At 33.5% G+C, this 12,895-nt stretch overlaps 1 protein-coding gene across 1 annotated transcript; it reads right to left on the bottom strand.

The window, feature by feature from the left end:
- Nucleotides 1-2,496: 2,496 nt before the first annotated feature.
- LOC126729148 (putative germin-like protein 2-1) lies at nucleotides 2,497-3,583 on the bottom strand. Its single transcript, XM_050434842.1, has 2 exons — nucleotides 3,472-3,583; nucleotides 2,497-3,023 (listed from the first exon to the last, which is right to left on the bottom strand). Exons 1-2 carry the CDS (start codon nucleotides 3,581-3,583, stop codon nucleotides 2,497-2,499), a joined length of 639 nt encoding a protein of 212 aa, XP_050290799.1.
- Nucleotides 3,584-12,895: the final 9,312 nt, after the last annotated feature.

The following is a 12,895-nucleotide window of genomic DNA, read 5'->3' as shown; positions in this document are numbered from 1 at the left end:
GAAATCAAAAAGATTTTTCCCATAGAAAAGAAAGCATAGAGAGGGTCAATACTAAGGGGGGAGTCCTAAATTTGTTTGCTTAAGAGTAAGAACTTAAACACTTCATCTTCTTTGTCATTTCGTTTTAAAAGGGGAAGTAGTATTGTGAGTTGATGCTAATTTTCTTAATTTCATGTGTTTTGAGGAAAATTATTAGGTACTCCCGGAGTACCATAAATGCGTATTCCCTCCTCTCACATAAATGATGGGTCCCACCATTAATTTAATTAGTGGAATCTACCATTTATGTGGGAGGAGGGAGTACGCACTTATGGTACTCCGGGAGTACACAATAATTTTCCGTGTTTTTGAATACAATCTTATGTATCTAAGGCTTATTTTATGCTGGTCATTTTTTTTCCATACATGTTCTCTATGAGTTTAATGTATTTGTTCATATTTTAAGAAGGCATGTTTCAAGTCTCATGTGATAGAAAGTAGTCCTAATTCTTTTTCAGTGAGTTATAAAGTTACTTTGTATTTCATTGGTTTGTTGTTTTGTGATGTTTTTCCATAAAATCGTCACAAAAAGAACATTAAGTTGAGTCTAGAAGAAAATTGAAAAATTCAAGTTTCAGAAGACACAATCAATTGAAATCATTATCGCTCAAGTGAATGTTAGAGCCTTAGAGATAAAGTTTACGAGACCTTGTACAAACTTCGTTGTCTAAAAGTTGAACAGGATGTTTGCGAGACCTTTGCTTGACATTCGCTTGAGTGAATTGCGTGAATAATATATAAACCTATTTGTTGTGCCTTTAATTTAACCCATTTTTTTCTATAAAAACTTTTTTTTTTCGAGAGAGGCTGCCAAACAAGAGCATATCAAGAATCAAACCTTGAACTTTATATGTGAGATTAAAAGATTATAAGTGTTGTTCATCCAAACCAGAAAAAAACTACAATCCTCTGCCAGTAAGTTCATTGGTCAGAAAACTTCTAGAGAGCTCTTTGGAACACCAAAAGTCCAGGTTGTTGCAGATGAGGATTGTTTGTGGAAAAAGTTTATGTAGAAGAAATCCAGAGTTAGGGGATCCCTATGATAGGAAGGCAAGTGGATCATTTGTTGAGGATACAAAGATGTCTAGTTACAAAGGTTTTGTAAGTAGACTACTAACGAAGGACAACAACACAATATCAATGGGAAAATTAAACATTTGCAAAACAAAGGATAAATCTTAGGAGTAAGCACCTAAGGGTTGCTTAGAGTTAGCACTAAACAAAACTATAGTTGGCACCAGTGTAAGAGAAATACACATTTAATCTTATGATCAAAATAGACCAAACTGTTTTACAATAAAAAAAAAAGTGCTTAAATAGCAAACAACGAAGTGTATAAAGAAACCCTAATTATTAAATGTTTAGGTTTGCTTAATCTTCATGCCCAATTACTATTAGGCTCCATTCATAAGGTTATAGGTTGGGCTGTCTTCTGTTTTTTCCTCCTCTTATATGTGCGAATAATTGGAGGCTTGTACCTTGTGTCTGAACTAACTACCGTAACAATTTCTTCATTTGAAGAAGTTCTTCATGTGACTTTTATTATTTTCATAATTATTGCTTTCAGATTTGATAATTATTGTGATGTGAAAATAAAATGTTTTAAGGAAATTATATAAAAATGAAAAAAAAAAAATGCTGTTAACGTGGTTCATAATTTGAAGCAAAGGATTCTAGATGGAATGGAAGACGAATAAAGGAAAGTACATAAATCTTCTAAAAAAAAAAAAATAAAAAGAAAAGAGGAAAATTCATAAAAACTATATTTTATTAAATAAAATCGAAAAGGAAACCTAAAGTATCATAATAATAAAATTACAAATATAGCATAGAAACAGCAAAACAATGCGCACAAACTTCCAATGAGGTTGCAAAATAACAAATTGACACACTCGAACAGAATGTGGAGAGGAGTAGGTTCTTTATCATTAATTAATGGCATATTTGGTATACTACAATAGGTTCTGTAATGTAGTTATTTCTATAATTTAATTATTTTTTAGTTTGGTTATTTTTTTATTACAAAAAATAATCATTTCTTATGAATAGTTATTCTTCAAAATAAGGAATAATTATTCATCTTTAAAAGGTTGTATTTCCTATTCCTTAGTAAGTACAATAATTTCAAATTTTAATATATTTCCAAGTAAATAAACTTTCCATATATATATCTAACAATTATAAAAATAAAAAATCATAAAATATAACACATATCTCTCTTAAATTTAAAAATAACAATTTTGTAAGGAGATATAATTGTATGAGTAAGAAATTTCCTAAAATAAATGTTAAGTTTCAGTCTAATGTTATAACTCACAACCAAACTAATGAATAAGTTTAGTTATTACATTACAACACATTTTATTCCTAGTAATAAAGATTACAATTTTTGTCGTAATTTCCATTTAGTGTACTAAACGTACCCTAAATTAATGAAATAAAATAATCATAGCATGTCTAGAACTTAGACCGGATATAGTTGACAACATTGTTATCCACCTGGAAGGCCTTAGCTAAAACGTCACTAGGAATGTCAGGCTTGGACCCAAACACTGAATTGGCAATTGGGATAAAACCAGGGTTTTGACTGCTTGCAGCAGCAATGGCGGCGGCACTTTTTTTACCAACATTTCTTTGATAGTGGATGAGACCAATTGGGAATACGAACACATCACCCTTCTGTAGCACCTTTGTGATAAGACGGTTTGGAGGAGTAGATGTAACAAACCCAACTTCAAGGCTACCTTCCAAGACTGTTAAGATTTCGGTGGCACGAGGGTGAATGTGGGGAGCGTTGATACCCCATGGTGCGTAGTCAAAACGGAGGAGGGAAATTCCAAGAGTGTTAAGTCCTGGAATTTGTGCAGAGGCCACGCTTAACCCTTCAGGGTTTGATGTGTTGCCTGCTATATGAAGTCCACTGCTTGAAAAATCATTGGCTACAACCGTCTTAGGATCCTTGCAAGCCAAACCATTTAGGAGCACTGCCACCAACCACCACATTTGCAAATAAGAAACATGAAAGCCATACTATTTAAAGATAATGATTTTTCTCGCACAACTTTCTCACAACTTATTTCACACGGTTGTATATATTCTTTTTCTATGTTTTAAACTTTTAAATCAGAAAATCTTTTATTAAATACTATTTATTATTGCGCACTACATACACACTTTATTTTGAAATTATGTTTTAAAATCATGATTTTAATTCATGTGGTAGTATGTGTAAGGTGATATAACAAGTAGTGTGTCATTGTCATTACTTTTTTAAAAATGCATACATTATGTGTACAATTGTGAATATTGTGGTGCGAGCGGGTGAAAAAGAGTTTGAACAAATATTTACGGAGCTACTGCTATGGTTTTAACATTAACCTTATAAGGTGAAATTTTCAGTAGAAGTATACAGGTTTAAGGCTCATATTGTACCTGGACTATTTGTATCCGCAACACAGAAATCTTGGAGAGGGCTAGGATCAGATGCCGATGCAGCAAGGAAAAAGAAAGCTAGAAGTCCGAAGAAGAGAATGGGGGAAGCCATCTGGAAGCTTTGAATCAAAGGAAGAAGGAGTTCTAAAGGATTAGGGAAATAAAAGCAATTGAGATTTTGGTTGTGAAAGACTTATGTATGTAGCTTCCTATATATATAAGGTGAGGGCAGAGAGAGTATAGTGTAAATTAAGACACAATTAAAATAGAAAATCAAAGAAAGAAAGAGTCTTTGGCCAGTTAAGACTGTACCAGAATTGGTAGTATTACAGTGTGCCTGCAACTGCAAGAAGGCAACTAAATTTAGATATCTAATTTTCCAAAACCTATTATAAGGCCTGCTGTCACATTACATATGTCATCAAGTTACAAGGACGGTACATATATATAAGTGCTTCACTTCACTTAAAAACTTCTTTATTTTTATTTTGAAGAATGCATTGATTTGAAATAATTAGCAAAAAGGAGAACAACTTCTACAAAACAAAACAAAACAAAACAAAAAAAATGAATTTATGATGTTTAATAAGTGAAATATGACCGGTGAATTGATCTAATTTGTTGTCACAATATAGAATGGATCAAATCAATCAATCAATCATATACTATATAATAAAAGTTGGGTTTAGAAGCTGTGGTTGTACCAAGTGGCTATATCATATTGCAGAAATTTTTTTAAAATTTTTAAAAAATAAATATAATTTTTTTTGTACTTATCTTCTTTTCCTATAATTTCTAAATTGATAAAAATCGTAATTTGATTACAATCCAAACTTTTCATCTAAACCTTTTATTATTATAATTTATAAGTTGATAAATTTTTTTACTTTGATTACAATTCAAATTCTTCATCTAATCCTTTCTTATTTAAATTATATTAATATGTGTAAAAAAAAAAAAAAAAACAAAAACAACATGGTACACGTAAAAAAACAAAAAAAAAAACAGCAACAATTATCATCTATTCCTTTTTTAAATTAAAATTATATTACTTCGTGTAAAAAAAAAAAAAAACCTATAAAAAAAAAAGCAACATATTCAACAGCAAAATCTTCCTCTTCATATGTGACTTTTTTTTTAGATAATTATTGTTCATACCGATTTACCAAAAATGTTTTTGTATAAAGTTAAAAAAAAATTGTAAATAAGGTGATAAGTATTTGAGTTTAAAGTAAACACCTTCTCTTTCTTCTCCAAAAAAAAAAATGTATCTATATATAATTGTAAGGACACGATTCGTAACGACACGATTCGTAACAACTCGCAACGGTGTTGGGTTTGTACGTAAAAAGGCCCAAACAATATCATTTGTAGAGCGTGGGTTTGAAAGGCTAGGCCTTGGTCACTAGATGGTGGGTTTTTCGTGGTGTTCATACATGGTTAAGTCGTCTTCGCCCTAAGAATCTTTCTCCTGGAGGCGGGCTGGGAGGCTTTGGTTTTTGGCCATTTTTCCCAGCCCTCTCTCTGGATTGTTTACTTTTCCTTTTATACTAGCTTGTGTTCCTTATCCTTCGTCCACGTGTAGGACCGGCATTCCAAGACTGATACTTGTCCCATCAGCCCATACCCAGAGTGGTTGGGGGTGGTTGTAAAAGCTGAAGAGTATGGCTCTGTCAGGCGCAGAGTATTGAATGGCAGTAAGGGCAGCTTTCCCTGGTCGTTATACTTTCCAGCATACCCATATCTATTGACATAGATATTTTAGATTTTTTTCCCAAGCTATTTCTATACCATTTTTGCCCCTCCTTCCTGTGAGATCTCGGACATGCCAAGGACTGAATTGTCCTCGGCTGTGTCCCAAGGCTATTTTGTACTTGTATTACCGATCCTGGGCTATGACTTTCCTCGGCCTGGACCTTCGGGCCTCAACGAGTAAATGGGCCTAGCCCACGAATTATTGAGCCCCACAATAGCCCCTCAAAATCCTGCTGTCCGACCTCTTGGTTGGAGAGGAGGGTTTTGATAATGCTAAGCCTTTATTAGGGCTCGTTTAATTCTGTCCTTCATTAATGTTGGTGTCTCTTCATCTACCCAGGAAACATTCCGGACTACGAGACATTCCTCTGATTTCATTCGTGATGCGTTCTTGCCGTTTGATTATCCAAAATGCGCCTTTAATGATTTCCCTTTACGAGACCATTCAAATTCGACGGTATTTGACGGTGTGGGGAAGTGGAACGGGTATGTTCTAGTTTACAGATTTTCTTGGAAATCTGGACAGATTAAATACCTCTCGTTTTGCCCTTCATATAAGAAGAAAGGCATGAGGTTATTTCTTTCATATAGAGACCCTTTCAATCCTTCTGAAACCAGAAACCCTTAGCCACCTCCAGAGTTTTCTTTATCTGCTAGTTACATCTTAAAGTGTGATACGTTTGAGATAGGAGTGAGTAATGAAGGAACCATACCCTTCTCAGAAGTACCATGTTCTTATGAAGCTAGAAATGGCTCGGTCAGGGCAGGAATGGCAGAGACTCAAGATCCTTCTTACCCTCCTTTCAGCCAAAATCCGAAGCAGGGCTCGTCGCGTCAAACTTTTGGCGCGACTGAGCTGGGATCACCCATTATCAGTACCAGCCGCTCTCTTACGAGTATAGCTAACATGACACTAGCGTGTTAGGAGTCAGGACTGACGTAGGGACAAAGTGTCCCTGCTTCTTCCTCTCTTCCTTCACTGGTGCCTCATTTTGCCTCTCTTTCTTCTTCTTTCCACCGCCAGATCCATCTTGGCGCTTTTCCTTCTTCCTCTTCTTCTCCTCCTTCTTTCTCTTCTTCTCCTCCTTCTTTCTCTTCATCTCCTCCTTCTTCTTCTGAAGAAGGTCCTCCTCTCAATATGGGCGCTACTGGGGCAAAGTTTGGAAGAACTTTGAAGACGAGTTTAAAAAGACGTCTGACTGTTTATTCGTCATATTGTTGTTGTTTTTTATTATTATTATTATTATTTTTGTAATCCACCTTCTGTATAGGCTTGTCTAAGCCCTTCTTTGTACGTTGTAATACCTCTTTATATTAATAAAAGTCGTTATTGCTTTATTTCACATGCTCTATCTCTTTATTTCTGAAATGGTTACGCCGTGAATAGACATACTATCTTGTGAATTCTTTTCATTCTTACACTTTGACCGATGTCTAGGACTGAAATCCTAGTTACTAACAAGATCTTACTCTGTGTTTATAGAAACTATTCGACTTAATAATACTGAATCGAACAAATGATACTTAGGGCTGAAACCCATATCAAGAAGAAAAAGAAAAGATATTATGATGAGCTTATTGGGGTGGTTTGGCACAATACCGCCGACCTTAGAGCACAATACTTAGGGCCGAAATCCCTTATCAAGGAAAAAAGGCGCTATTATGAGCTTACGAGTGCTGTTCGGCTCAATAATACCGACTTGAACAAATGACACTTAGGGTCAAAACTCTTGCAAATGGAAAGATGCTATCATGAATTTAATAGAGTTATTTGGCACAATAATGCCGACCTGAGAAAACAATACTTACCCCAAAATAGCCGAGATGACAACTGAATGCTCGGTGCGGTTTAGGAGGTAATCATCCGAAGATATATAACCCAAAAATGAACAGCCCCTCCAAGTTGCTGAGTAATAGGGTGTTCCACCATCTTCCTAACAACTTTCATAACTTTAACCTTTTTCTGGTATTTGAGCCGAGGATTGAGCAACTTAGAACTTTTATTAAGTAACCGACTTTTCTGTCCAAAACTCAGTTTTTCTCATTTAAGTAGTTGGTTTCCCCATAGGTTTGAGTCCGAGAACCATGCAATACCTTGATTCTGTCAAAAACTCAGTTTTCTCATCTAAGTAGTTGCTTTCCCCATAGGTTTGAGTCCGAGGACCATGCAATACCTTGGTTCTATCCAAAACTCAGTTTTCTCATCTAAGTAGTTGGTTTCCCCATAGGTTTGAGTCCGAGGACCATGCAATACCTTGATTCTGTCCAAAACTCAGTTTTCTCATCTAAGTAGTTGGTTTCCCCATAGGTTTGAGTCCGAGGACCATGCAATACCTTGGTTCTGTCCAAAACTCAGTTTTCTCATCTAAGTAGTTGGTTTCCCCATAGGTTTGAGTCCGAGGACCATGCAATACCTTGGTTCTGTCCAAAACTCAGTTTTCTCATCTAAGTAGTTGGTTTCCCCATAGGTTTCAGTCCGAGGACCATGCAATACCTTGGTTCTGTCCAAAACTCAGTTTTCTCATCTAAGTAGTTGCTTTCCCCATAGGTTTGAGTCCGAGGACCATGCAATACCTTGGTTCTGTCCAAAACTCAGTTTTCTCATCTAAGTAGTTGGTTTCCCCATAGGTTTGAGTCCGAGGACCATGCAATACCTTGGTTCTGTCCAAAACTCAGTTTTTCTCATCTAAGTAGTTGGTTTCCCCATAGGTTTGGGTCCGAGGACCATGCAATACCTTGGTTCTGTCCAAAACTCAGTTTTTCTCATCTAAGTAGTTGGTTTCCCCATAAGTTTGGGTCCGAGGACCATGCAATACCTTGGTTCTGTCCAAAACTCAGTTTTCTCATCTAAGTAGTTGGTTTCCCCATAGGTTTGAGTTCGAGGACCATGCAATACCTTGGTTCTGTCCAAAACTCAGTTTTCTCATCTAAGTAGTTGGTTTCCCCATAGGTTTGGGTTCGAGGACCATGTAATACCTTGGTTCTGTCCAAAACTCAGTTTTTCTCATTTAAGTAGTTGGTTTCCCCATAGGTTTGAGTCCGAGGACCATGCAATACCTTGGTTCTGTCCAAAACTCAGTTTTTCTTCAAAACTCGGTTTTTGGCATAAGGTCTTGGTTTTAGGGGGATTGGCTCCTCGGCCAAGCCCCCAGAACCATCCATGCGATTGACGCTACAAAGCGTAGCCCCTAGTCAAGAATCATAGCCCCTAGTGGAACTCTACGCTAGAACACTATAACCGGCTGTTAGAAATGACAAGGGAACTGTCTTGACCTACCGTCTATGCCAACACATAAGCCTTTCCCACAGACGGCGCCAATTGTAAGGACACGATTTGTAATGACCCGCGACGGTGTTGGGTTCGCACTTAAAAAGGCCTAAACAATATCATTTGTAGAGTGTGGGTTTGAAAGGCTAGGCCTTGGTCACCAGACGGTGGGTTTTTCGTGGTGTTCATACATGGTTAAGTCGTCTTCGCCCTAGGAGTCTTTCTCCTGGAGGCGGGCTGGGAGGCTCTGGTTTTTGGCCATTTTTCCCAGCCCTCTCTCTGGATTGTTTACTTTTCCTTTTATACTAGCCTGTGTTCCTTATCCTTCGTCCACGTGTAGGATCGGCATTCCAAGACTGATACTTGTCCCATCAGCCCATACCCAGAGTGGTTGGGGGTGGTTGTAAAAGCTGAAGAGTATGGCTCTGTCAGGCGCAGAGTATTGAATGGCAGTAAGGGCAGCTTTCCCTGGTCGTTATACTTTCCAGCATACCCATATCTATTGACACAGATATTTTAGATTTTTTTTCCAAGCTATTTCTATACCATTTTTGCCCCTCCTTCCTGTGAGATCTCGGACATACCGAGGACTGAATCGTCCTCGGCTGTGTCCCAATGCTATTTTGTACTTGTATTACCGATCCTGGGCTATGACTTTCCTCGGCCTAGACCTTCGGGCCCCAACGAGTAAATGGGCCTGGCCCACGAATTATTGGGCCCCATAATAATAAATGTTTGTTCTTCTTAAAAAAAAAAAAGTTTGTTTGTTTGTTTGTTTGTTTGTTTTAGTTATAAAAGAAAAGTTTCCTTTTTTCCAAAAAAAAAAAAAAAGTTTTCTTTTTTCTTTCTATTCATATGACCTTTTTTTATTCCACTTTTTATGGGATTTATGAGATAGCAACAAACAAATTGATTAGAAATCTTAATTCCAATAGGATTTATATTCTATATAAAATGAAACTCTACTTTTATATATATATATATATATATAAATCCTTTTTGAAGTGAAGTTTATTCCAATACGTGAATGCCTAAATCCCATGACAGGTATGCATTATTTCTTTATTATTATTTTTTCATTTTGTTTAAGCTATTTTTCTTTAACTTCAAAAAAATTAATAAAAACTTCTCACATATGTTTTAACTCAATTCATAATATTAAACTTTTGTACTCATTTATTCTCTTTTACAATAATTAGTTCAGGTTTTAGTTACATACTCACTCTTTCATCTCTCAAAGTGATAGAAAAAACAAACAGGTTTATTCTTTTTTATTTTTCTAAATTTATATCTTAATTTATAATTTGTCTTAATTTCTTATTTAAATTATGAATAAGTTTGATTATATTCTTTATATTGAATGTAAATAGTTGTTCATAGGTTTTTGGTTGTTTTATATTCTTCAAAAAAAGAAAAAAAGAAAAAAAGAAAAAAAAAGAGTTTATATAAATTTGACCATAAAGCTAAATAGATAAGCTTAAGAAATGTTTACTAATAATAGTTTTATTAGTAACTTTTTATTAACATGATTTTTTAAAAAAATTGAAGAGACATAATTTATTAATGTGATTTAAATTCTGCTAAAACTTTTTTAAGGGATTGGTTTAAAAAAATTTCAAAGTAATTTTCTAATTATTAACTACTACACAAAGGGATTATACACATGCTACACATGCTACACACGCTACACATGCTACACACGCTAATTTTCAAAGTAATTTTCTAATTTTCAAACTTTTTAAGATCATTTTTCATGCATATACACATGCTACACAAATGGATTATAACAAGAATTAACTAGATAGGGCTAAGACTTCACCACCTCTTTTCTATAATAAATGTTAAATTCATATAATTTTTCATGCATATACACACATTTAGCATGCAATGCACATGACTTAAACTTTAAGTTTCTTCTTCCATGCTTTCAAGGACAAAAATTAAATTCTCATGTGAATCTCTCTCTACTTCTAAATTTTAAATGTTTAATAAAGTTAGATTGTTCCTTATTATTGAATTGAGGTTTCTACTTAAACATGATTTAAATTATTGTTTTGGATAGTTTTTAACTATTAAATTTAAGGGTTTTCTATTTAAATATATGTGAATAATTGAGCCTTAAAGTTCAATGTATTATTGAAAATCGTTTTATATATGAAGTATATTTTTTAGGTACCTCTACCATCTTCCATTCAATAATATATGTGTATATATATATATATATATATGCATTTTATGATACCTTAGTCTCACACATCATGCATTCATTATGTAACTTAAATGTAAAATGTTCATTTATTTTTATTATTTATTTTAAGTAAATTAATAAAATAATTATTTACATATGAATTTTGATTAAGCCGTGCATTGCACGGGCATAATACTAGTATATATATAAAATCAGAGAGCTCATGCGAGAGTACTTAAGGTCCTGCCATGTGACGCTTTAATTTTGTATTTAGCCATTTTTACCGTTGCCCAATAAATTATATTAACTTATTTTTACTATTATATAAAATGTGGGCTATTCTTGACAATTAGACTAAATGTTATTCTCTATAATATTGACTTCCTTTTAAAAATTGACCAAACCTTATGACAAACCCGAGCTTAGTTATTACTTTACATATTATGATTCAAGTCTAACCCTTCCCACAAGTAAATCAAAACTAAATCTCTTACTCACTTACAAACTTTCTTCCTCCTCCCCTGTATAAATGATACTTCTAGAAAATTTCATTCTCATGAAATCATCTCTTCCTTTTTTTCTCAATTTCAATTCAATATGCTTTTGTCTATTAACAATGTTCTATGCAATTTATGCAGGCAAATTCTCTTTGTCATCGACCGGTGCAAAAAAAAAAAAAAAAAAAAAATATATATATATATATATATATATAAATCTTGAGATTCTTGAGGTGGCTGAAATAATTAATAAGTGCATATTTCTAAAAGTTATAATAAAAAAAAGTCTAATAAATAGCATATACTATCTCACAAAATGTCATTTACATAATATTTTCTTTCAAAAAAAATCCAATGATAGGAATGATAAAGAACATGATTCTATAGGAACAATAAGCAACATTGATACAAGATTCAAATTGAAGTTTTTGATGCAACTGAAAAAAAAAAACTTTTGTGATTAAGATGCTGAGAAATAAACTGAGGTACAACTTATTTAAATAATTAAATTATCGTAAAACTATTGATCATAATATATATTAAATTCCTCATATGCATATTGATATTAGAGAAGGAATCCCACATGATTTGAAGAAAATTTTAGGAAAAAAAATGCATTTTCATACTTCATTTGAATGAATTCAATCTATAGAATGGTTTTGAAAATTACACAATTACTATGATTTTTGATTCACCTTCAAATAACAAAAAGGTATGGAAGAAAAAAAAATACACAACCCAATGTGCTATATTAACTCTTTTGCTACACTGTTCCTAAATTAAAAAAAAAAAAAAAAACATTTACAAAAAACTGTCATATCATTGAAATTTAATATGAATGCAAATACTTAAGAAAAATCTTAGCAACAACAAATTTGCAAATCCAAACTTTGTAAGATCCAGTCAAGAGTCTTTCAATACCAATTCATTAGTGATTAATACAAATAATGCAACAAAAGGAAAAAGTGATGAAAGCTCAAAAATTGAACAAATAGGGGTGGACCAAACTTCAAATATTGAAAATAAAGAAATAGATTATGATGTACATAACCATCAAGCATCGCCATTCCACAATAACAAAACATTGAAGAAAAAAAAAAAAAGATTTAGTAATGAAGGTCTTTATTACATCACATAATAAAGATCAATAATATGAAATAAATTAATGTTTTTATCAACTTTTATTACACAAAATTACTCCAAAGTGTTTTTTTTTTTTTTTTTTGCTTATTATTAAACTCATTACTAGCAAAGTTTTATAACAAATATACTATAATATATGTATAACATTTTCTAAAAAAAAAAAATTATATAAAAAATTATAACATTATTTGCGCATTGCACAAGCAACTTACTAATATATATTATTTGTTGAGGGCTGAAAGTTTTTGCATGACTGACTTCTCTGAGTTTTAAGGCCCAGCCTAAATTGGCGAAACTAAGCACCTTTTTTAAGCAGAAAATGAACGGATGAAATGAGGCCTATTTAGATGGAGAAATGGATGAACAAAACGAAGGATCTGTTGGCCCACTACCACCTAATACAACACTAGCCCATCAATCGCTACTAACGCCTAGATGATTAAGGCATATATGGAGTTCTCTTTTGCTGATGTGCCATTTTCATTTTTTTGTAACATCTGTTGCCGACACACGCAAAAAACAACTTTTATTGTGCTTTGAAGACACGATTTCTAACTTGAAATTATGTCTTCA

Source organism: Quercus robur, chromosome 5 (genome assembly GCF_932294415.1).
Source record: "Quercus robur chromosome 5, dhQueRobu3.1, whole genome shotgun sequence".
Lineage (NCBI taxonomy): Eukaryota > Viridiplantae > Streptophyta > Magnoliopsida > Fagales > Fagaceae > Quercus > Quercus robur.
This window is presented reverse-complemented; position numbering and strand designations above follow the sequence as displayed.